The 25190-nt window shown below is 39.0% G+C and overlaps 1 protein-coding gene across 1 annotated transcript in view; it reads left to right on the top strand.

The window, feature by feature from the left end:
- The first annotated feature begins 1112 nt into the window (after positions 1-1112).
- ADAMTS17 (ADAM metallopeptidase with thrombospondin type 1 motif 17) overlaps positions 1113-25190 on the top strand; it is a 506671-nt gene continuing 482593 nt past the window's right edge. Inside the window, exons 1-2 of the mRNA XM_036736388.1 lie at positions 1113-1194; positions 2252-2646. Coding sequence (XP_036592283.1) covers positions 1113-1194; positions 2252-2646 — 477 coding nt within the window. The remainder of the gene's footprint in view (positions 1195-2251; positions 2647-25190) is intronic.

Below are 25190 nucleotides of genomic sequence, written 5' to 3'. Positions count from 1 at the left end.
CTTCCATCTGTGTTGTCTTCTCCATTAAAATGTGAGCTCCTTGAGAGCAGGGGCTATCTTGTTTTTTTTCATTTGTATCTCTAGTGCTCAACGAAATGCTTTTGCACGCATTAAGTGCTTAATAATGCTTCATTCACTCTGATAATATAGACAAGCTCTTTTCCAGCTGTCTTTCGCTCATTGCAAGAAAATAAATTATAAATAAATAGGTTTGTGGTACAGTGTCTCCCTTCTTCCCTCTCCTTTGGAAAGCTATATCCTAGAATTCAATGGCTGCTTATATTTATGCATCAGTTTAATCCAGTTTTTCTGGGACATACAGTCAAGGTAGGTAGTGGAATCCTCCCTGGAGATCTATAGCATAAACAGTGGGAAGTGCTCCAAATCGGAGAGCTAGGTGACTTTGTGTCTTGGTACTATGCACAGACGCTTTAAAAATAATGAATGTATGAATTTGGCACCATTAATTCATAAACTATCTCTTTTTCAGTTTTGTCATCTGTAAAATGGGGTTAACAATGTTTATTTCACAGGGTTGCTTCAAGGATAATGTGAGATCATAAATGTGAAATGTTTAAAAATACTTTAAGAATGTAAAATATTTATTATTTTAACAGTGGAGTTGTCCGGGGTGATTTCTGTTCAGTTTTGCTTGGAAGGGAATAAACAACACAGGAGAACGCAGGATCCCTGTGATACTGAGTTCCATTAAATGACCAGGTAACAGCTGCCTCCTCTCCACTGCGTTGTTTCTGCGCCAGGTAGAGTATACTCTCGTCCGCCACCTGGCGCCAGGTTCCTAGTCACTACACCAAAACCACGTGTAAAAAAAGTGCTTACAACCTAACATATGACCCTGGTTTTTATCTCCAGCGACCAATAGTAAAGCAGGAGGCGGAGACGAGAAATGCCAGATTCCAATCGCCGCCCGCTTTCGCCAGGGGAGGCGGGGTTTGGGATTTACCACGTTGGGTTTGTCCGCAGCGCTAATTAATTTTTCCGAAGGCTGGAGGGCTTCACTCCAGCTTGGGATCTGCCGCTGCGGCTGCCACCACCGCTACCTCCTCCTGCTGCAAGAGACAAGTTCGGTGGGGCTTCTCCACTGAAATACAATGTTTGACGGCTCCCTCCTACCTCCTCTTTCATTTCCTTTGCTGCTGCTGCTGTTGTTTGGGGGATTGGACACAAGCGCAGGTAGCTCTTTCTTTCCTTACCTACCTTTGCCCCTTTGCGTTCACTGCCACTTCCCCTCCATCGCGCCCTCCCCACCCCCTGAGGTTTGGCCGGTGTAGCATCACTTCCAGACTCCCTCTCAATCCCTTCCACACCGGGCTCTGTCTCCAACTCTAGCAGCAGCAACAGCAGCAGCATCACGCAAACAGCGGTCACCACAGCAGTCCCTGGTGTCGGTCTTGTTCCGAAGGGCTAGGACGCGAATTGCTCCCTGTCAGTGACAGGGATGGTGGGGCTGAGGGGCGGCTGCCGGACTGGAGTGCGGGGTTGAAGCTTTTCTCAGCGATCCCCGGTGTTCTGGTCTCTTGTACCAACTCAGTGCGCAAAGTGGCTAGATACGCTTAGGCTGTTCCACTCCTGCTTTAACTTGTACAGAAGTTGCCTGATGCTTCTCTTCTTTTCCCTCCGTTCCGAGAAACTCGGTTAACTTTCGTGAAGTGCAACGTGTGTGGTTTATTGCAAAAACCCATTTTGGGTGGGGGTGAGGGAGAGGAACGGTGGTGAGTGAGACACTCATTCAGAAGTATATTTAGGCATCAATGCGGAAAGGAAATATAAATCATCTCCCTGTTTGGCTCCATTGTCTTCACTGCTTGTTCAGAATTTCCAGTGTGTTGAGTCTGGAGCTTGAAACCTGAGCACTCAGTGGAAAGGGGCTGTAGGGCCCGGGCTCAGTGTGCAGGGAGGGCGAATGCAGCAGGGAGGGCGACCCGCAGAACAGGACTGGGGTGAGGGGAAGGTGGGGGTGGGGTGGGGCTTCCAGGCTGAAGCAGCCAGGTCAGAAGCTTATAACGGTGTCCAGGTCCCCTCCAGCACACCTCCCTGCTTGCTGTCTGTTAGACAGCTGCAAGGGGGGAGGAGGTAGAGTTGGCCTCTCTGGGCGATCAGAGAATGGCCCCCGATTGGAATTATTCCCGGGACCCGCTCGAGCCCCGACTGCTTGGACAGTTATCCTCAAGGAGCGGGGTGTATGGGACCAGTGCCACTAATTTGGTGTTTTCTCTTCCCTTCTTTGCAGCAGTTGGAGGCGTCGCCGCTGCTGAGCTGGAAGTGGTGCTCCCTCAGCGGGTGCGTCCGGAGGACATCCACCTGCTGCCACTGCCAACCCGGGAGGTGGGGGCCGGTGGCCAAAGCTCACTGCGGCGGCGTCGGCGGCGGCAGCCCCACTCAGCCGCCTCTGCAGAGCAGTCCTCCGGCTTGGGGAAGCGTGGCTTTCTCTTACACTTGCCGGCCTTCGGGCGGGATCTCTACTTGCAACTGCGGCGGGACCTGCGCTTCCTTTCCCGGGACTTCGTGGTCGAGGAGCACGGGTCAACGGGGAGTCGGATCCCAGAGGCAGAGCTCTGCTTTTACACGGGTCACGTATTGGGTTATAACGACTCCTTTGCTTCAGTCAGCACCTGCGGTGGATTGGTACTAACGCTTTTCTTCCTATGAAGCTTCTCCCTTAGAATAGCACCACACATGTGTGTGACTGAGTACGTGAACCTGTGGGTGCCTCTCTCTGTGTGTGGGTGTGCTCATGTGTGTGTATTTGTGTGTGTGTGTGTGTGTCCTTCTGCATTTTGTGGTATGTATTAAGGATAATATATACACATATATGTGCACATATATACACGTATGTATGTATCACTGTGCATGTGCAGGTATGATTATTGGACTTTGATCAGCAAATCAAAGTTACCAGAACCTACCTGTCTTCATGGAGGGGACATGTCCGAGATTCTTTCAAATAAGTTGTTAGATACAAGAGGGGAAAAAGGAAGTGTAAGGTATGGGGCCTTACAATCGAATTTATTCAAGTGAGAGTGGAAGCTTCAGTGGGATGTTTATGTGTGTGCAGGTGACACCTGAAAGTTACATACTATTGATGGGAATTATTAAAGTTGATATAGCAAGACTTGCCTAAAAAGAAAGGTGGCTTCTGCAAAGTAATATCTGATGATAGATATTGCCACTGAATGGTCTTACAGAGAATAATCACTTCCATTCATATACACAGGCAGAAGTTTATCTCTTTTGTCTTATTTCTTTTCTTGCTTTCACCTGGAGAGTTAATTAGTGTGGGAGGTAGCCTTGAGTGTCAGCCAGAGCTTCTTTCCAAGAGCTAATAATAAGTGATTAATAATTTTTAATTGAACCTAGCGGGGGACAGGTGCATCTCTTTTATCTGGTAAGAAAAGTTTGTTGACTTAAAGGAATGGCAGTACCTTTTCCGTGCCTAGGGTTATTGGTGCATTTGGGTCATACCTGGCTCATAATTCTCTGAAGAGCAGCCCACATCATCTTTACTACTTTTCAGTTGCCATCTCCTACTTTCTGTGGGCCTCTGTATATTTTATTCCTACACTTCATGGCTAGAACCAGTCAATTACTTATTCAACATTTATTCATAGGGAGCTTGTTTTGTGCATAGTAGGTACATATAGGTTTAAGGCAGTGAAACTTCCCTCAAATCCTAAAAAGCTCAGGGTTTCAGGAAGTCTAATCCTTTGATTCTACTGACTTCTGTGGCAACCTAATGGACCCCACACAGAGTCTTAGACAGCAGCATCTGCCGGACAGTTTTGCTTGGTGTCTGGTGTCAGACCATAGACTGTTCATATTGCTGCCTTGTATTCATTCATGAGCTCCCTGTGGTGTTTATGATCTAAGTCAGTAGGTAGTTTATTATATCCCTTTGTGTCCCGCTCACTGTGTCAGTTCACACAAGGACCTGGGTTTTTTTTTTTGTTTTGTTTTTTGTTGTTCTGTGTGGTTTTTATTCCCCTGCCCTTGTCCTCTATATATTTATCCAGTAACTTTTCTCCCTGAAATAATCTGTGGTCAACTCTCTTTGAATATTGCTGAAAAGCTATCTAGATTTAAGGGCAGTGATCTTTCCTATGGATTGAAAACTGTAAATAGTTATGCTCTCTTTTCCCCTCAATAATGAGGGGATAGGGTTGTGGCAGAGGAGGGGAAGGGATTGGGGGAGAGAGTGTCCCTGGAGTCGGGAATTCAGGAGTTTCCTAGTCGGTCATGTTTTGAGTCTAGGGCAGGATATGATCTTGTAGGCTACAAGTCTTGGCAGTGCTATTCTGCTTATTTGAATCATTCATGGACTAGAATTTGGCCTGGGAACTAGGTACTGGAAATAAGTAATTGAAAAGAGTGCTTGATCAGAGTATAAGTGTTACTAGTAAAGTGGATTTATAACAGCAGAGGGGAGCAAAGCAGGGAATGCATAGGGAGGTGGGGAATAAATAAAGAAAAGAAAGAAGGGATAGATTAAATGAGCATATCTAATCATAGGACAAATGAAAAAGCACAACTCGTCTCATGACATGGATTGAGAATTTATTGTGTATATAGAGGAAATGTTGTCTTGCCACTACTTAATCTAACTTTGCCAAAATGTTTAGAGGTCTGAATTGCCCTCCCCATCTGAAGCAGCCCAAATGCTTTTATGTCAATTTAATAAGTGGCAGTAAAAATCAGTGTTTATAGTTTTGAGTTTAGTATCCATTATGTAAAACTACAGTTCTGCAGGGAGAAAATATAGACAATGGTCTTTAGAAATAATTGCACAGAGAGTGAGCACCTTTCTCCATTATAGAACAAAACTGAAATAAAAGTAATTTAATTTGTAGATGAAAGTTCTTTTCAGAAAGATTGCTCTTCTCTTTAGTACCGTGTGGGGGCGCTGTGCCTTAGATAAAGGATTATATTCAAAGCATTGAATTCAGTAAGTTACTGATTGACAGTGAAAACAGCCTGTAAATCACAGACAACCAGGCACTTTTCCTATTTAGCATGCCTTGTTAAACTTCAGGGATTTTAAAAACTTCTCAAAAAACAGATAAATGAAGGAAGAAAAGAAGTACGGAGTCCAGTAATTGGGAAATGAGCTCTATTTTGTTACTTGAGATATGGGCATAAATTAACTGAAAACACTTGAAAAGAATAGAAAAGAAATTAACCTGATGATAACTAAATATTGTGATCCATAGCAATTATTTTATGTGAGTTCAAAGGCCCTTTGATGTTGAAATTAATTGTAATTACATTTTAATCAATATTTGTCCTGATGAAAAGTACACAGGAAGGCAAAAAAAAAAGGATTGAAATAGCACTGTTATTGTATTAGGCTAAACCAAAGGGAGTATATGAAAAGAGTTATGCAGTTACCTTCTTTAGTAGGCTGATCATTTTGAACAATGATAGGTGAGCATGGCCTGGATTTTTAAAGACATTCCCTAAATGCAGTAATGAAGTACAATAACATAAATATAGTAAATCCAGGCACTAGCTTTCATTGAAAGCAAGAAAGAGGAGAGAGTGGGGATAGAAAATAACATAGCTTTGTGGAGAATCCTGGCTTCAAATTAAAGGGAAACCAGGTTTTATATATATATATATTTAATGGAAATGAGTTTGTCTCCAAATAGTGTTATTATCTAAGATTGGAGAAAGATCAAAGGTGTATCATTGTTCTAGAGGATTAGAGATGGATAGTTTGCCTCAATGGCTGTTGCTTTACCAGCTTCCCCATCACTTCTCTTGCCATCCTTCAGTTGACCTGCTTTTGATAATAGAGCTGATATGTTAAGTGACATGGGAGTTCTTACAATAGCGACTCATTTTGAAATGCCTTTGTGACTTGGGTTCTGGTTCCTCTTTGTTATTTACCTATTTGTATTCCATTAAATTTTCTCAGAACCAAGAAAGGTAGAAGAATCCTTGATGTATTCACTCCTGATGTCTGGAAGCACTGAAAAAAAAAGTTTCTGCAACAATATAATTTTAAATCATTCAAGTTTGATACCACTTCCTCCTGTGTGTGTAATAAATAATCAAGGATGGGAAACCTTCCACATAAGACTGGAAAAATTAATTTAGGAAGCTTCCTTTCATGTAATGGTGCAAGGTGAGAGGTTAAATATTAAGGAATAAATGAAAAGTATTTTGCCCTGTACATCAACCTTTTTAATTAACACAGTAAGAGGACTTTTTCCCTTTCCTGTCTAATCACACAAAGGGAAATAGCAGTTTCAGAAGACTCCCTTCAGTTCTGTTTAGGACATTGTGCGGTGACCATTTTTGTTTGGATAAATGTTGGCCAGCTTTGGAAAGATTATACAAATGAGAGAACATAATAATACATTCCATTCTGCTCTGCTGAAACCACTTTTTGAGACAGTGGTTAGGGAATTGGACAAGTACATCCAGAACCATAGAATTTCATAAAGGCCCAAAAGCCCATTCACTTCCTGCCCAACTCAAGGAGACATCACTTTTTTTTTTTTGATATTTGGGCTGAGAGGCAATGTGGTATACTGGATAGAGAGAACTTAGAGTTCAGAAAGAGCTAGGTTTGAGTCTCCCTTCTGATACATCCTGTCTGTTGGACCTTGGGCAGGTCACTTAATTTCTGAGATAGGTCAGTTGTGTCAAACTCAAATAGAAGCAGGGCCACTAAACCTTATGTAAGAATCTCCATGGGACAAATATTAACGTTAGCTATATGCTATTGTAGTTTTATTTATTTGGGGAACTCTCAGGAGTGTTGCAAGCCATTCCCATTCTTGTGTTTGACACTTATGTTCTAAGCAGCTCTCTAACACTACAAGTTTCAAAGAAGGTACCAACCTGCATTGGTAGAGTGAACTTCCTCATCTGTGAGTTTCCTGTGCAATTAGAATTATTGGCCTGGTCCCTATCCTGAATATTTGGGCCATTCTTCATTGAAGTGAACATTAAATTTGTTTCCAAAAAAAATTTAAAACACCAAAAAAGAATATTTTCTTATGTACAGAATGCAGAAAGAAGATTCTGTATGAAACTGTGAATCTTTATTTCACACTGTTGCTTTAAAAATTATACTATATATTCTGTATAATACTTTAAAAACAGCCCTTCTCTATGCTTCCTTCTGAATGTTCTGTTCTCTTCTACGAATTTTAGAATGTTTCAGTGGTCCTCTTTTTTCCCCTCACTACTGCTACACACTTCTCCCCCTTACATACCCAGACCCCTTCAATTAACCAAGGGAAAGAAAGGGGGGACCATTTATCAAATAAGCACAGTAGATGAGCAAGATGAATCCACACAGTGGCCATGTCCAATATTGTATGTCTCTGTGCCTTATATTTATCATTCTCTGTCAAAAAGTGAATAACTTGTGTCAGCATAGGTCTTTTGCAGACATGGTTTGCCATTGCTTTGATCAGAATTCGTAAGTATTTCAAAGCTGTTTTTCTCTACATTTTATGTTGGCCCTGCAGAAGTTGTTCTGGTTCTGCTCATTTGTACTACCCAGAATTCTCTGAAATAATCTCTTGTATTACTTCTTCTGGTGGAATAATATTCTACTACATACATATACTCCAATTTGTTCAATCATGCCTCCCTTAGATTCTAGTTCTTTTGTCTCTTAATTTCCCCTTCAGGGTAAGAAAGTATGTTTTCTGACTATTCCCTAACTGGTATTTTCTTCCCTCTTAACCTGGCTGCCATCCCTGTTTGTTTCCTTGTTGAGTTTCTTTATGTATTTCTACATCAAATCGGGTGTGTGTGTACGTATGTGCGTTCTACCATCCTTTGTCCATTTCAGATAAGAATGAGATCCATCCCTTTATCCATGTTTTTATTCTGTTGTAATTCTCCATATTATGAAAGATAAAATGTTCCTCCCCCTTTGTTCCTCCTCTCTATATAGTGTAATTCTCCTTTTACCCTTGCTTCTCTTCCCCCTTAGGACCCTAGAATAGAACCAATCTACTCAACAGGCCCTGTGTTTTTCCTATTTAACTCCTCAAGTACCCTTTGAGGATATTAAGATTCTGAAGGGACACTTGTTTCTTCTTCCCTTCATTAGATGTTAGGAATTCAAAACCATATAGCTTCTAATTACGCAAATAAATTCACTTTTGTAAGTTTCTCTGGATTCTCGCATTTGTAATTCAAAGTTTTTACTCAGTTCTAGTCTTTTTATCAGAAATGCTTGAAAACCCTTTATTCTATTAAAAATACAATACATCTCCCCTCCCCCTCACTGGATTACATTCAACTTTACAAGGTAATTTATTCTTGGTTGTAAACCGTATGTTTTGCTTTTTTGAATATCATATTCCAAGATCTCCTCTCATTTACAATGAAAGCTGACAGTTCTTATGTGATCCTGACTGTAGTTTCTTGTTATTACTGTTAGACACCTAGGTGGAGCAATGGTTAAGACTACTTGAAGAATAAGGAAGGACTGAGTGCAAATTATGCCTCTTACACTTACCAGCTGTGTGACATAGGGAAAGTTATATAACTTTTCTCATCTTCAATTTCATCAACTATAAAATGGGGATAATAAGAGCACCTACCTCACTGGGTGCGTTATAAGAATCAAATGAGATAATATATATAAAACACTTTGCAAATTGAAAAGTGCTGTGTAAATGCTAACTTAAATTGCTTTTTTTCTGATGTCTGCAGTATTTATTTCTTTGATATGAGGACTCTAGATTTTGACTGTGACATTCCTGGAACTTTTCCTTTTGGGGTCCCTTCAGGTAGTGATCAATGGATTCATTATATCTTTACTTTGCCCTCTTCTAACAGACCTTTGTCTATTTGTGATTTCTTGAAAAATAGTATCTAGATTTTTGTTTTATCACGGCTTTCAAGTATTTTAATAATTCTTGAGTTATCTCTCTTTGATCATTTTTCCAGGTTAGTTTTCTATATTATATGTCTTCTATTTTCCTCTCTATTTCTTAAGTCTTTTGATTTTACTCTAATATTCCATGCTGTCTCATGAATTCATTAATTTCTGGCACACTCTAGTTTTTAGAGATTCCATTCCATAGGTAAGGTTTACCACTGTTTCTTCTAAGAAACTTATTTTCATTCCAATTCTTTCCTTACATGACTTCCTTCCTTCCTTCCTTCCTTCCTTGCTTCCTTCCTTTTCATGCTTCATTTATCCTAAGCATTCATGTAGGCTTTGTGGAGCTCATTTTTTTTCCTTTCAATCTCTGCTTGCAGTTGTCATAGAATTAGATTTGCAATAATTTTTGATACTTATGCGTATTTTCTTTGATTTAGTCACATATTCAGCTTTAGTTCCTGAATTGAGGATTTGTGCCAGGGCCAAACTCTGCAGCCCCCTGTTGCACTTTTGGGTAGGGTGGGTGGCTAAAGTTGGTCTCACCCTTGGTCCCCTGGTTTCTTGAGTTGACTTCCAACTCCTAGGATTAGGCTCCCCCTGGATCTTTGAGGTTTAGAGCACTGGGGCTTCAGGGTCCTTTGTAGCATCTCGGAATAGAATGTTGGGTACCACATAGCCCCTTGGCCTGGGTTGATGCTGTGGCACCATGCTGGTCATTCTCTCATACCCTTCCTTAGGATTTCCATGGTCCCTACTGTGGTGATATTTATCTACCATTGAGCTTTCTCAGGGGAGTTCTCTACTCTTATTGCCACTGGAGACAGAGGCTTGCAGGCTACAGGTATCTTTGGCTTTCTCTGATCACAATAGGAAGCCAACTTATGCTGGTGGGCCCCCTTACTATTGCTCTTTGGCTTTTGGCTGGTGTTTTTTTTTGGTGCAGTTCTGGAGTTGCAGATGTCACTTTGGTTTCTCATTAAATCTCTTGATGTTTATTCACTTTGGTACGAAGTTCAGGGTTTTGGTGGACTACTTGGGGAGCTGGGCAGCCTACCTTCATTCAGGCAGCCATCTTGGGAGGAAGTGTCCATTAACTTTGAGCTGATAACTTTAGTAAGGCAAATTTCCAGGAGACTACTAATAGTATCACCTTTTATCATAGGGAATATAAAAATATGTTGACACTTATTTTAAGTCTCTTTCCTATTTGCTTGATTTAATGCTTAACCCTCAAGATTCAAGGATTAGCAGTAACTCTTTTTTTTTGTTTCACTTGGGGCTAGAAGAAGAGGGACTCCTAGATGGAAACTGAGCAATCGAAGGGGATTCACACATATATTAACACCGGATTTCCCCTCCAGGAGGTGATCTCTATTTTTAAAAAAAGGAAGCAATATTTTTGGTACCACAGCAAATGTGGTCATTTAAAATTCTTTTAGTTAAGGGTCCCTTCAAGATTTTGATAATGGCACACCGAGTTTTATGAAAGAAGGAGTCTGGTGCTTTTAGAAAGAAAGAAGGTTATACAGAAAATTGAAGAGAAAAAAGGGATTTAGATTAGGAGCTGATAAAGTTGTTAGACTCAGGTTTTTACTAGGTCACCTATTGTTTAATGAATCATTATAATAGAGTGAAATGTATGTCATAATACTTTATGATTCTTTATAAAAGAGATTTGCCAATAATTCCCTTAGAATTTTATAATATGAAAATGTTTATAAAGTAGGAGTGCATGAGCAAATTGAGCTAAGTAAAATTTAGATTTAAAAATCTAATATTGTGAAAGCTGGGGGTGGGGAGAGAGGATAGAAAAATCCAATAAGGGATAGCTATATCTAAGCAGTAATTAAGGTTTTTATCGCCTTATCCCTTGATTGTTACAACCTTCTAACTGATCTCCTGGTCCCTAATATCTTCTCCTTGGGCAAATACATCCTACCTGTGTTAGTCCTAGAACACTGATTTCATAATGTGGCTATCTTGCTCAGAAATCAACAATGTCCCTTCACTGTCCACTCTTTAGCTTAGCATTCAAGGTCTTTCACAATCTCTCTTACTCTTGATTTTTTAAACTTACAGCCTACCACTCTTTAACACAAACACCAAAGCCATCTAAACTGGTGAAATGATTGCATCTCTTGATCTACCCACTATACCTACACGAATCAGACTAAGAGCAGCCTTTTTGTTGGCCACCAAATTACATTGCACGCTTTTATTGGGTTTCCTGTCCATTAAAGTTCATCAGCCTTTTTTTTTCCACATGAACTACTGTTAAGCCCCATATCCTTCATTGTGTACCTGTGCAGAAAAAGGCATTTTGAATTCAGCAAGGGATTAAATGATGAAATGATACTAAAGAGGATTTTAAAATTTACTACAGATATTGTGATTTTAAAATTATTTTTAAAAATTTCTGTTTAAAAGTATATCCTGGACAAGAAAACCTATTTAATATATATGTAGAGCTAATATTGTAAAGCTAAAGTAATCCTACAAGAAGAAACACATTATTAAAGTGGATATCAGTCTGACTGTGGCATACTTAAAATGAATGAGACTCCTAGAAACAAGAGTCAGTAGAAAAGAAATATTCTTGATTGCACTCTTGATTTTCCTCAAGTATAATTTTCTTCTTTAAATGATTAATTCTTATGGAATGAATGACCATTGTTAAATTTAATTTTATCACAACTTTATGTGTCTTCTATTGACCTATCTTGATTTTTTTTTTTGGTCAGGGAAGGGTGGGACTTGAGACCACATTGGTGTGGGGAACTCCTGATTTGGAAATTCCCTCCATCGATGCATATTAGCAACTCTTCCGTAATTTAGTAAACTTAACTAGCTGCCTGGCCCACTAAGAGATTAAGTGAGATTGTGAAAGACCTTAAACACTAGAATGATGAGTGGAAGGTGAAGAGACATTGTTGGTTTCTGAGCAGGACAGCCACATTATGAAATCAGTTTTCTACAACTACCATAGGTAGGATGGACTGGACTAAGGAGAAGATGGGAAGGACCAGGAGACTGGTTAGAAGGTTGTAACAGTCAAGGGATAAGGTGTTAAAAGCTTTGTCGACTGCTTGGATATAGTTATCATTTACTTAGCACTTTAAAGTTTGCAAAGCATTTCACATATATTATCTCATTTTATCCTCACAAGAACCTTGCAAGGTAGGTGCTATTACGCCCATTTTACAGATGAGAAACTGAGATAGGCAATGAGGAAGTGAAAGGAGTAAGCATTTGTACAATAACCTACCATGTGCCAGGCACTGGGCTAAGGGCTGTTTACAAATATTATCTCATTTGATTCTCATAACAATCCTGTGAGGTAGGTGCTATTATTATCTTCATTTTACAGTTAAGGAAAGTGAGGCAAACAGAGGTGAAGTGACTTGCCCAGAGTCACACAGCTAGTGTCAGAGGCCAAATTTGAATTCAGGTCTTTCTGCCTCAAGGGCAGACAGGTGGCACAGTGGATAGAGCACTGGGCTTGAAATCAGGAATACTCATCTTCATGAGTTCAAATGCGGCCTCAGATACTAGCTTTGTGACCCTGGGCAGCTCACTTAACCCTGTTTGCCTTAGTTCCTCATCTGTAAAAATGAGATGAAGAAGGAAATGGCAAACCACTCTAGTATTTTGCCAAGAAAACCCCCATATGGAGTCACAGAGTCAGCCACGACCAAAGTGACCAAACAGCAAGAAAAGTTCTTGACTAAAGCTCTAGAACTATGATTTTGAAAGGCCTTGAGGCTTTGAACCTGCAAGGGCCATTGGGAAAATAGTGGTACCGTTGAGAAATACAAGAGTCTGGAAGGGCAGCTAGCTTGGAAAGCTTAACAGTTAGTTTGGTTTTAGACATTTTGAGTTTGAAGCAACACCATGACAACCAAATGGAAATGTATAGTAGATAGAGACAGAGAACTTGAGATTAGGAGAAAGATCAGCTCTATAAATTTAGATCTAAGAGGCTTCTTTGGAGGTTAGGAGGTCATTTGGAATGTTTGGAGAGAGCTCAGCAGTTAGGGCCCTTGTCAAGCATATGCTTAAGGTTTTTATTTTCTTTGTTTTTTGCTTTTTTTGTGGCAAAGTGCTGCATTGAACTATCTAACCTTTTACATCTGATCGCCTTTATGATAAGCAGCATACCTTGGTAAGCAAATTGTTTCAAGAGAAAAAGTGGAATCTGATTGTAGAATAGGTTTTTTCTTTGCAAAGTAAACTGTTCACCTAGGAATCAAATTCATGAGCTTTGCATTATTAACAATATTCTCTAACCAGATATGATCTAGAGTAGACCCTGTAGAATAAGAACAGAACTCATCCCTGATGAAGGAAGTGACTCTCACAGCTCTTTCTCAAAAGAAAGTCATCAGGCCTTGGAGTGCAAGTGTTACTGAAACTCTAATGTGAAGCAAACACATGGAATAGTCTTTCATAGGGTGGTATTCATTGTAGTTGTGTAGTTTTGCTCCCTTATAGCTGCAGAGAGGATAGCATTCTATAGTTCCAGTAACATGTAAGACAGAGATTTTGTTACACTGGTCTGACTTTTTTTTCCTTAAAAATGCAATGTTAGGTGGTGATGAAACTAAATTTTTGCTTCCATATTTTTGGCATGAGAGCAAATGGCTGGCATTGCTTCAGGAAGATTGGCAATTTTTTTTGCAGGGGGGAAGGCAGGGCAATTGGGGTTAAGTGACTTGCCCAAGGTCACACAACTAGTAAATGTGTCAAGTGTCTGAGGCCAGATTTGAACTCAGGTCCTCCTGACTCCAGGGCTGGTGCTCTACTCACTGCACCACCTAGCTGCTGCCAGCAATGTTTTTAGTGACAACAGCTATTCACAGTTTTCTTCTGAACTGGTATAGAAACTCCCAAAGTAAGTGCAGGACACAAAATTAAAAAGCAAATGAACACTTAACCTCACCAAAAAACTGTTCTAAAGTGGATTGGTTTCCAACATATTTTATGGAGACATTTTCCTCTTTTGGAATATTTTAATTCTTTTAAAAATCACTTTTTTTAAAAAAAAAGGCAAAAATGCAAGCTGTACGAAGCAGGTAGATTGATAGGGTGTTAGAATTAGGAAGACATGAGTTCAAATCCTTTCTGAGATATTTACTAGCAGTGTGACCCCAGATAACCTTTTTGTAATCTCCCATTGCCTCAGTTCATTCATGTGTAAAATGAAAGAGTTAGACTCAATAGCCTTTGAGGACCCTTCCAGCTCTAAATCTATGATCCTATAAATCAAGTAAAACAAATATACCCACATTGGGAATGTTTGAAAATGTAAACCTCAAGCTGTCCTTTGATTCTCCTTTGATTCTCCCACATCTTCCTCCCGTAGTGGGTAACATGCTTTGTCATTGGTCCTCTGGAGTAGTGATGGTCATTGCAGAGTTCTTAAGTCCTTCAAAATGGTTGTTCTTTACAACGTCATAGTTATGGGGAGGGGGAGAAAGAGAGAGAGAGAGAGAGAGAGAGAGAGGAGAGAGAGAGAGAGAGAGAGAGAGAGAGAGAGAGACTGAGAGACTCCTGGTTCTGTTCACTCTATCAGTTCATATAAATCTTACCAAATTTCTCTGAATCCATCCTTTTAATCATTTCTTATGGTGCAGTTATACTCCATTACATTCAAATGCCATAATTTGTTCAGCCATTTTCCAATCGATGAGTACCCCTTTAGTTTCTAATTCCTTGCTACAACAAAAAATGCTGCTCTAATATTTTTGTACATATGAATCTATTTTATCTTTCTTTGATCACTGAGCTATATTCCTAGTATTGCTGGGTCAATATTATAATTTTTATTGTATTTGCATGAAACAAGCATGAGCGATCTTCATTTTGTCTGGGTTTTTATTGTCTGCAAAGAGTGTTTTGTAGTCATATTTGCATAGTTCCTTTTTGTGTCTTGTTATGTAAACTCTCCAATATTCTGTGCGTTCTATAGTTATCCTGAATAGAACTTCTCTTTTTAACTCTTCCTGTTGAGTTTTATTGGTGACATGGAAAAGCTAATTATTTAGGTAGTTTATTTTCTATCTTGATACTTTACTGAAAATATTAGTTTTATTAATTTTTGTTAATTTATTTTTTAGCATTTTGAAGTTTGCCATGTGCTTTCATCACAATAACTGTGAATTCGGTAGTGCAAATACTGTCTCCATTTTACAGATCAGGAAACTGAAACTCAGAGAGGTTGTTTATACAATTAGCATGTGTCAGAGCTGGGATCTGAACACAGTTCTCCTGACCCCAAATGACCAGATGTTTTAAGCTTTTCTCCTGCTGCTGAACATTTTGATGTGTCATAGTTGCTGATAGAGTAGATTTTCTTTCTAAGTGTAGACAGCTCAATAAATCTTATTAGCCATGGGGATAGAATTATAAATTATGACTCTTTCCTGAATGGACCGCAAAACATATGGTCCCCCACAACAAACAAAATTCCCATTTGTTGATATTTTAGTTAGGGATTATGTCTATGGATCTAGTATTCTGCCGGAGCTGTGACTTAGATACCGGTTCGTAGCAAGTACAGATAATTGGATGAGGAACCACAATCCAGGAGTCATAGCATGAATGAGGCATAGTCAAAAAAAAAAGGTGTCAGAGCGGCTTTCAAGCTGGCCAAGAAAATAGAAACCAAGAATTCACAGATACTGAAGAACACAGCAAGGCATGAGATTGAAAGTCTATATAGTTAGCAAGCAGACTTTCATGAGTTAAAGTAGCAGCTAGTTGAAATGGGAAGCAAGCAGTCAGCAGCCAGGCAACATACAGAAATGTAGGGAACAGGAGCGAGGGACACCAGATGGTGGATGCCCAATACCAGGAGTAAAGAAAGAATTCTGTAGCTTCTATTGTTCCCCTTTCACCCCAGTGAGAACAAACCTGGCTTTGAGGCCTGCACATGATAACTGAAAACAGCTGGCTGAGTTTTGAGTTCTGAGGCTGAAAACTGGCACAGGTCTCTGGCAGAGGCATTTTCCTGACATGAGCAAAGAATTTAAAATATATTTCATGTAGAATGGGAGTTATTTCATGGTTTCCCCGTGTAATGGAGTCAGGTGTAGTCATTAGAAAAGACATCAGATCTGGTGAATCCACTTGTTCTTTCTGATTTCAAGAAAACACGTCCTAGCACAATCTCAACAGAGGAAGGATTAAAGGTAACATCATTCTCTTTAGACCTGTGATCCATGGAAAGATTTCAGGGGATTTGTGAATATGGATGAAAAAAATTATATCCTTATTTTCACTATCCTCTAACTGAAATTTAGCTTTTCCTTCAATTATTTAAAAACCTTATGGAAATGGGGCCCATAGGCTTGCCTGGGTTGCCAAATGGGTTCATGACATACACACACACACACACACACACACACACACACAAAATTAAGAATCCTTGCTTTAGATAAATGATTATTCTGTATATATGTGCACATATGTATATGTCTGTCTTTTAAAATGAATGTTAATTTGTCATAGATTCTTTTTAAAAATATTTTACCGATAAGCCTGTTGTCTTTGTGTCACAGTTGTTTCAACACCATTCCTCCAGATTGGACCCTCCCATAGGACAAAGAAAAACAATAAAACACCCTAGCATAATTTCATTGCTGATGAATACTCTGGTTGTAGTGTAAGACTGAAAAGGAGAAGATTTGCAGTAGAGGAGGTATAGGGTACCTGTCTTCAAGTACCTAAAGGGCTGGTATTTGTAAGAGGTATTATACCCTGAAAACAGAATTAAAAGAAATGGGTAGAAGTAGCATATATCTCCTTTTTAGCTCAACAAAGGGAAAACAAACTTTTTAACCCTCAGAGCTGCCCAAAGGTAGAAATATCTATCTTAAAAGGTAGGGAATTCTTATAAAAAATCTTCAGGCAAAGGCTGATGGGTACTTGTCAGTATTGTCCCAGATGAGATTCTTGTGCAGTTATGGGTTGAACGACATTATCTCAGAGGTTCCTTCAGAATCTGAGATGCTCCTGCCACCCTGCTAAATGTGCACTCAATGGAAATACCATTTACATGTAATTGTTAAGTGCAAGGGATAAACTGAATATAATTAGATTCATTTTTAATGTGACTAAACAATCCAATTGTATACTTCACACAATTGCTATTGATAATAAAGGCCTTTAGAAAGTTTCCCTCAGAGAACAGATTTTGAAGCATAGCTCTCCCCTACCCCAATTCCCTCCTCCCATGGCAAAGAAGTGGAGTTCTACCAGGATAGACTATTGCATCAATTGGCAAGTTTAACGATAGTATCCTCAAACTCAACAAGTCCAAAATAGAAGATATTTTTCTTTCCCCTTAAATCCATTCTTTCTTCTAACTTCCTTATTTCCATCCATAAGGTAACCCTTCACAAGTAATCCTTGATTTTTCACTCTGACTCATTACCCTCCCCATCTAATTAATTGCCAACTCTTGTCAACTCCATCTCCACAACAGTTCAAGCATCTTTTTCTTTACCAAACACCCCAACTAATTTTCAGGATTCCTTAAATCTTACATCCAGCCTCTCCTTTCTTCAATCTAGCCTCCACATAGCTGGCAAATCAATATGGCAAAAGCATAGATAGCTCCCTTGCTCAAGAATCTTTCATGTCTGTCTCCCTGTTACCTCGAGGATGAAATGTAAATTCCTCTGTATGGTCTTCAAAGCCCCCACAACCTAGCTGTTATTCTTTTTGTACTCTATACTTGAACCAAACTGGCCTCTCCGTTCCTCATACATGACCCTCAAACATTGTTCTGTGCTTTTATATAGTCCAGTCTCCATTCCTGAAATGCACCTGCACAAGACAACTGAAATGCCACCTCTTCCAAGAGGTCTTTCCTGGTTTTCCCAGATTGTAGTGCCCCATCCTATCAAATCACTTTGTATTTACTTGTATATAGTCTGCATTCCTTTAACTGTGAACATGTAAAGTCCTCCCCTTCCCCCCAAATAGAATATAAGTTAATAAATTCTGGTTGATTTATTGTGTTCCAAAATAATTCCCCAGGCTAAACGTCATCACTTCCTAAAACTGATTCTCTATACTAAGGTTTCATATCTCCCTATCACCTTGATTGTACCCTCTGACACAGTTTCCATGTTTGGCAATTTCTTTACTAAAATGTGGTGCCCCAAATGTAATATTAGAGATGGGGGATGCAACAAGACTTCTCTTTTTCTCAATCTAAACATGATGTTTTTACTTTTGTAGAGGAAGACCTCTACAAAAGACCTCAGTGTGTTTTGCAAGTCAAGTCATATTGTTGACTTTGAACTTGCTGTTTGCGAGAAAATCCAGGCCTTTTTACATGAACTATTATTGTCTTCCATTGTGTAGGCACATTTCTGCTGCCCTATCTTTGCGCTCTTGATTTTTTTGAACTCAAGTTGAAGACTTTACATCTGTCTCTCTTAAATTTCATCTTGCTTTGGTTCACTGTCATACCCTTTCAGGGCCTTCTTGGGTACCTATTCTGTCATCCATTATGCTTGGTCCCTCCCAGCCAACTAAATCCTCATGGATTTTGTTGAATCTATGAAAGGTGATGAATGTAGTGGTGACAGAAGTTTTCTAGCTGAAGCCTTTCCTGAAGCAATGAGAGTATGGTGCTGGTTGAGGATCAGGCATAGGACTGTGCACTCACTCATAGATAAATTTGAGTGGTGGCAACAGAAGATGACTTTATCTATCCACACTCTATTACTTGTCTGACACTGAAACCTCATAGCCTGAACCCTAGACCTCATCCCTTGCTCACTCACACGTAAGACCTTGTTTTGATTCTTGGCCTCAACATTGCTATTACCTCTAATGCTATCTCCCATGGCTTTCCCTTTTTCCATGTTTGGTTTTATTCCTTGTGCTTGATACTGGCTTGTTTTTACTAAGATTTTGATCTTACCTCCTAGTTATATCATGCTTCTTTTACTCTTCAACCTGTAGAGGATTCACTCACCAAGCCAGTACATTGGCTTTGTACCACTTAAAAGTTTGATAAGTATCCCATCTATACCTTTATCCAAGTCATTGATAAAAAACATTGAGGACAGGGCCAAACATAGATTCCTAAGACATTCCACTCAGAAATCTCCATGTGGACTGATGTAGATGGATTAATCACCACTCTTTGAATCTATTTCTACAGCTAGTTCTGAAATTACCTGACTATGCTAGATTCTAGTTTGTATCTCTTTATCCTGCTCACAAGGGTATCGTGAGAGACTTTGTCAAATATCTTGTATACTATGTCTGTGGCTTTCTTTGATTGACTGGTTTATTAATCCTGACAGAAACTAAATGAGGTTCATTTGACATGACCTGTTTTTGATGAATTCATTCTGTCTCTTAAGTGATCAATGCTTCGTTTTCTAAGTGCTCACAAAACATTCTTTTATCCATATATTTTAGAAATTTTCTAGATATTAAGATCAATCAGCTTTCTTCCCATTTTAAAAAACCGATACGCTTACTAGAATCCAGTTCTGTGTTATCTTTCTCATAATCTTGCATAATTTCTGCATAATTTTTCAAACGTCCTGTGTTTCAGTAGTTGTATCTGGGATTTGCTACTCCTCCTCCCTCCTCCAGTATCTTGGAGTATAGTTCATTTGGAACTTAAGAATTAAATATGTTAAGGTCAGTGAGCTGCTCTCCTTAAATGACTACATATTGGGTTTGAAGTCCCTGAAGAGCCATTACTAAGGCAAGGTGATAGGGGCTTTGTCCTGGGGTATCACAATTATAAAATAGCTTAGAAAATCTGCACTTAACACCTAGTTTACCAGAATAATTAGTTAAAATAGAAAGGCATCAGATGACAAACTTCTTTCTACCAAGGTTGCATCTAGTCTTGCAGTAATCCATTTCCTTTAGGAGGAAGTATCCTCAGATCTTGGCCACCAGAGGTCTAGGTCCTGGGGTCTTTTACCCAACCCGATTGAATGTTTCAGAATAAGTTTATTTGAATGTTCTTTTATGCTACTTGCCTTGGGCTCCCTTTGTTAAGTTTGCCAAATGCACTAAGCTGCTAGTTGCAGCTCTGAGAACCCATCTACTATTTTGTGTATTAAGGTGGGGGAAAAAAAGCAAAGTAAGAGTTAAATAGCTTGCCTCTTTCTCTTATCTCATCTGCTCTGAGTGGTGGTTCTATCTTTCTTTGACTTTTCTTTTGTCCCAATAAAACTTTAAAAAAAGATCCATCTTTTTGTTTTATTTATTTGCTCATTCATCCATTCATTCATTGAGCACATTAACAGGTTCAGCTCTTGGCTTCGGTGTTCCCGGTGTTCTTATAGGACAGTGTTATTCTTTTGTATTTAGCCTCAATTAAATATCATCACTTTCATTTTCTGTATGTCTTAAAAATCCAAGTTAATAATAGTAGCTAACATTTACATAGCATTTTAAGTTTGCAAAGTGCTTTATAGATATTATCTCATTTAATCCTCTTAAGAACCCTGTTAGATAAGCTTTATTATTATCCCCATTTCACAGCTGAGGGAACTAAAGCCCAGCAAGGTTAAGTGACTTGTCCAGAGTTAGAAGGCTAGTAAGTGTCTGAAGCAGAATTCATACCCAGGTCGGGCAGTCTACCACCTAGCTGTTTGATCAGCGTCCTGTGCATTCACATCAGTATCTTTAGATAGATAGTGCTTCTCCCTTCTCTTTAAACATTTTAATTGATTTTTATAGCACCTAAATTTTCAAATAGAACCCTCTTCCTGTCCCTTCTCAGAGATCTAATCTTTGTAAGCAAGAATCAGAAAAGAGGGTGAAAACAGTTCAACAAAAGTACAGCACCCTGAGTATGACAACATTCCATACCCAAAGCGCCCCATCTCTGCAAAGAGGCTGTATTTAGAGAAGAGAAATATTTATGTATTGGGGCACATCTTGGTCATGATACTTGAACATCGTTCACTTTAATTTGTTGTTATGGTTCTTTCCAGCGATGATATCATGGTCTTTGTTGTATCATTTTCTTGTTTTACTTATGTCACCTTGTGCCAGTTGATAGAAGTCTTTTCATGCTTCTCTGAATTCTTCATCTTTATCATTTCTAACCCGGAAGCTGGGAAGATTTGGGTTCAAGTCCTGCTCCTGACACATTCTGACTGTGACTATGGGCAAATCATTTAACCTCTCTGTGCTCTAGGCAACTCTTTGAGACAGAGAGTTTCAGAGAAGGTGATGACCTGTATTGGTAGAGAGAATTTCCTCAACTGAGAGTTCTCGATGTCAGTCCATCACAGGCCTATTCTTTAAGGCACAATAATATTCTGTTACATTTCTGAGCCACAATTTGTTTAGTCATTCCTTAGACCCTTAGGGGTGGGGAACCTGTGGCCTTGAGGTCATATGTGGCCTCAAGGCCGCACTTGAGGACCTAGAGGGCCACATGTGGCCTCAAGCCACAGGTTCCCCACCCCTGCCTTAGACAATGGATGTCTACTCTGTTTCCACTTCATTCATTACCACCTTCCCCCACCCAATGAGCTGTTATAAATATTTTAGTGTATGTGGGACCTTTCTCTATATCTTTGATCTCCTTGTGGGAAGGGGTTTATCAGTGAGGTCTCTAGGATAGTATTCACTTCTTCCTCCTTCTTGTCTCTTCCACTTCAGCAACCCTTACTTGACAGAATTAGGTCCAAAATAGCTATTACCTTAATTACTCCTTCAGCTTTTAAAGAGTGAGATGATAAAAAAGGCAAATTAAGAATTGATCATTTGCTCTGCTTTTGGCACAGAGTGGTCACTACCACTACTAGCCCATTTCTCTGAGTCACATTTGTGATTTGTTTCTGGTACTCATCATCCATTTCTTTTCCTTCTGGTCAGATGGTCAAAAGGGAAAACATTCTTGTACCTATACTAGAGTTATTATATATAATTATAATTATATATTATATGTATTAATATTATATGTTATATATATATATATATATATATATCTATATATATATCTCCTTTTGTTTTTCTTCAAATGCCCTCCCATGCTTACCCCTCAGGTTTATGGCTTTCCTTATAGGAAATGTAAAGAAATGCAATCCTTTACAAAGTTTGTCTAACATGTTTCTTTTGAATAAGGCATAATGGCTGATCCAGAGTGAAATATTCATGTGCAAGTGCAGCATATACAGATATATTTTTTCATATTGAAACTGTATTTTTATTGTTACATGTAATTACCAGTGAGGAATCTCTCTCTACCAATGCAGATTGGCATCTGCTTTGCAACTTATAGTCTGAATGTGGCTTTGGGACATAAGAGGTTAAGTGACTTACTGGGGAAACACAGCTAGTTTGTGTTAGAGGAAGATCTAGGATCCAGGTTCTCTTGGCTCTGTGGTCAGCTCTTTATCCACCTGCCACCTTTGAATAAGTGATATCTGGTATTACTGTGTTTATAGTGGACTTATCCACCATTTTTCCTGATGTCTGGCATTCCTTGTTCTGGCACATTGGCAAATTCCTTCCAGAACCCCAATGAAGGCAATCACTTCTCTATGCCATTATCTGTTATCTTTGAGATCTCTTGAGGGAATCCAACTTTCAGCCACATCTTGGTTCTCACTGTTGATAAGATATCAGATATCATCTGTTTTTTCTCAATTTTTTTTTTTACTATCCCATCATCTTTTGTAGTTCAGTTCCATTAAACACACAGATTAAGTACCTATTATGTACAAAATACAGTGATAGGCATTGGTGATACAAAGACAAGAAATGGGATGATTACTGTCCTCCAAGATCTTAAATTCTTCTATACTGATTGACTAACTGGCTTCTCAGAGTTTGCACATCATTAATGCAACCTATTTTATAATTCAGGTTGCCTTCCCCCCCACCAGGCCTATAACAGTCATGTAGTGCATAGTGTAAAAGCTTTTAAATTAGTCAAGCCATTCATCTCCAGTCTGTTAGATTTTTGCTTCTAATTTACAGCACCTATATTTTGGACACTTCCCAAGTCAATCATGCCAAATGAAAAATGGCGCCCAAAGAACAAGTTTGTATTTATAACGATATAATTATCCGAAAATTTTAAATTAGAAATATCTGAAAATTTGAAAACTATATTAATGAGGTGGTATGGTCTATACTAGAATCTGGCATTTAGCATAGTGCCTGGCACATAGTAAGTACTTAATAAATGTTTAGGGATTGATAGATTGATTAATAGCATTCCTAAACCAAATTTTGTTTCCTTAAGATGTGGGTATGAATAGATGTTTTATGGGGAAATTTCACTACAAGAAAAGGGAGGGACTAGAACCAAAATAAGCTCACAAGGACCATTGTGTAGATCAGGTAATGTTGCAAGCAGAATGTTGGGCTTTTCTTGTCTTGGCTGTATCCTTTTGTGACCTTGGAAAGGGTTGCTCTCTTTCCTCTCTCTGTATGCCATAGATTCTTTAGGTAGCTAGGTGGTTCTGTGCCATCTAGTCAGTAAGATATGAGTTTAAATTTGACCTCAGACACTTACTAGATGGGTGATCATAGGCAAATCACTTAACCTCTGCCTCAGTTTCCCCAAGTGGATAATAATAGCACCTACTTCCCAGGACTTTTGTGAGGATCAAATGAGATAAATTTGTAAAGCACTTAGCATAGTGCCTGGCACATAGTAGGTACTTAATAGATGCATGTGCTCTCAGTAATCCCATTTGTTTTGCTTCATACTACCGAGTCTTTGTTCTCACCAGACACACCACTGTTTTCACTTCACTCTTCTCTCTTCCTAGTTCTACTTTGGTCTCTTATACTATCACACTCTCTTCACACATTCTCTACTATACTTCATTTCTGATACACACCATTTTGGACCTATTTCTAGCACACACACTTCTATTCACAGCTCTGTGGTTTTTACATAAATAACCCTATGACACCCCTTTTCACAATTTTCCTTGGTTTTGGCTCCTAACTATTTTGCTCCAAAATTTCTCCCCTCCTCCCTTATTCCACATTCTTTCTACCAATGCAGATTGGCACTGGGGAGGTCACATGGCTAGTATGTATCATAGGCAGGACATGAATTCAGGTCTTTAAGTCTTGCCACCCAGGTCTTTATCTGTTACTTCATATTTGAATAAATAATAATTTGCATTGTCAGTACTTGTGAAAACATTTTCTAGGAAACAAAACATTAGGCTTAATTGTATTTTATTGTGCAGTGGTAAGGGAAATTTCATACAATACACAGGAAAGAATAGAGTCAATTGAACATAAATTGAATATAGAGACTTGTGTAGGTTGATTAATATTGTGCATCATTCTATAGTGTCATTTTATTTCTGACAAATAGAATCTTTTTAAAATGTGATCATTGAGATGTTCTAAAATTAGCTCCCTCTTCCCTTAGGTGCAAACAAAATTCCACTGTAGAGATCACAGAATAGTACCCTCTTGCCGCTATTTCTTCCAATCTCCCTGATGTATATGAGTGAACAAATAAAAGTTGTAACTTCAAAGAAAAGGAAAGAAAAATCTAAGCTTCCTTGTAGGTCATACAGTGCCACTTTCAGACAGTTTTATTTGTGCAGTAAAATCTCTCAGTTGTTCTTGGCACAGATTCTAATGAAATGTAAACCTTGAATCTCTGCTTAGAGGAGAAACAACAGTCTCACCCTCTATCTTGATTAGCTGTAGTTTTTAGGTCTGAGGGTGGTAGGGCACTCTGTTTGCTTTTTTTTCCCATAGAGAAGGTTGGTACCTTTCCATTTTAAATAACTTTAAAATGGGGTCCATATCATTTGGCTCGAATGGCTACCATTCCTGAAGAAATTAGCAGTGTGGCCAAGGAATCTTTATTTACTCTTAAAATGGTGCCATTTCACCTCACTCAGCCCTGTGATTTGGTGATGCTGGCCTTTTTGGTGATGGGGGCACCGGGTTTGGGGTTGAGGGGAAAAGAGAGAATGGGTGTGCTGGGATAAATCTAAGACTAAACTACATTTTCTAGGTCAATTTATTCCAAAGGAATTCTGGGTAGTTAATTTAGAAAAGAGTACCATTTAACAGTGAAATTGCAGGCTATGAACAAGAGAAGAAAGGAGCAGGTGTAATTTATCTTGAAATGCTGTCAATGATATTGAATTTTTTTATCTTGCTTTAGTTTCACATAAGAGACAACAAAGAACTGTGACTTTCCTAAAGGGTGGGCAGGTTATCTTGGGCTTTTAGGATTAACTCGAAAGTGGGGGTGGGGTGGCGGGGGAGAAGAAAGCACAGGATTCAAGTTCCAGCCACCCACAGTTTTTTGTTTTCATTTTTG

Source organism: Trichosurus vulpecula, chromosome 8, assembly GCF_011100635.1.
Source record: "Trichosurus vulpecula isolate mTriVul1 chromosome 8, mTriVul1.pri, whole genome shotgun sequence".
Classification (NCBI taxonomy): Eukaryota; Metazoa; Chordata; class Mammalia; order Diprotodontia; family Phalangeridae; genus Trichosurus; species Trichosurus vulpecula.
Note: the sequence above shows the minus strand (reverse complement) of the source record. Positions and strands in the feature narration are given on the sequence as shown.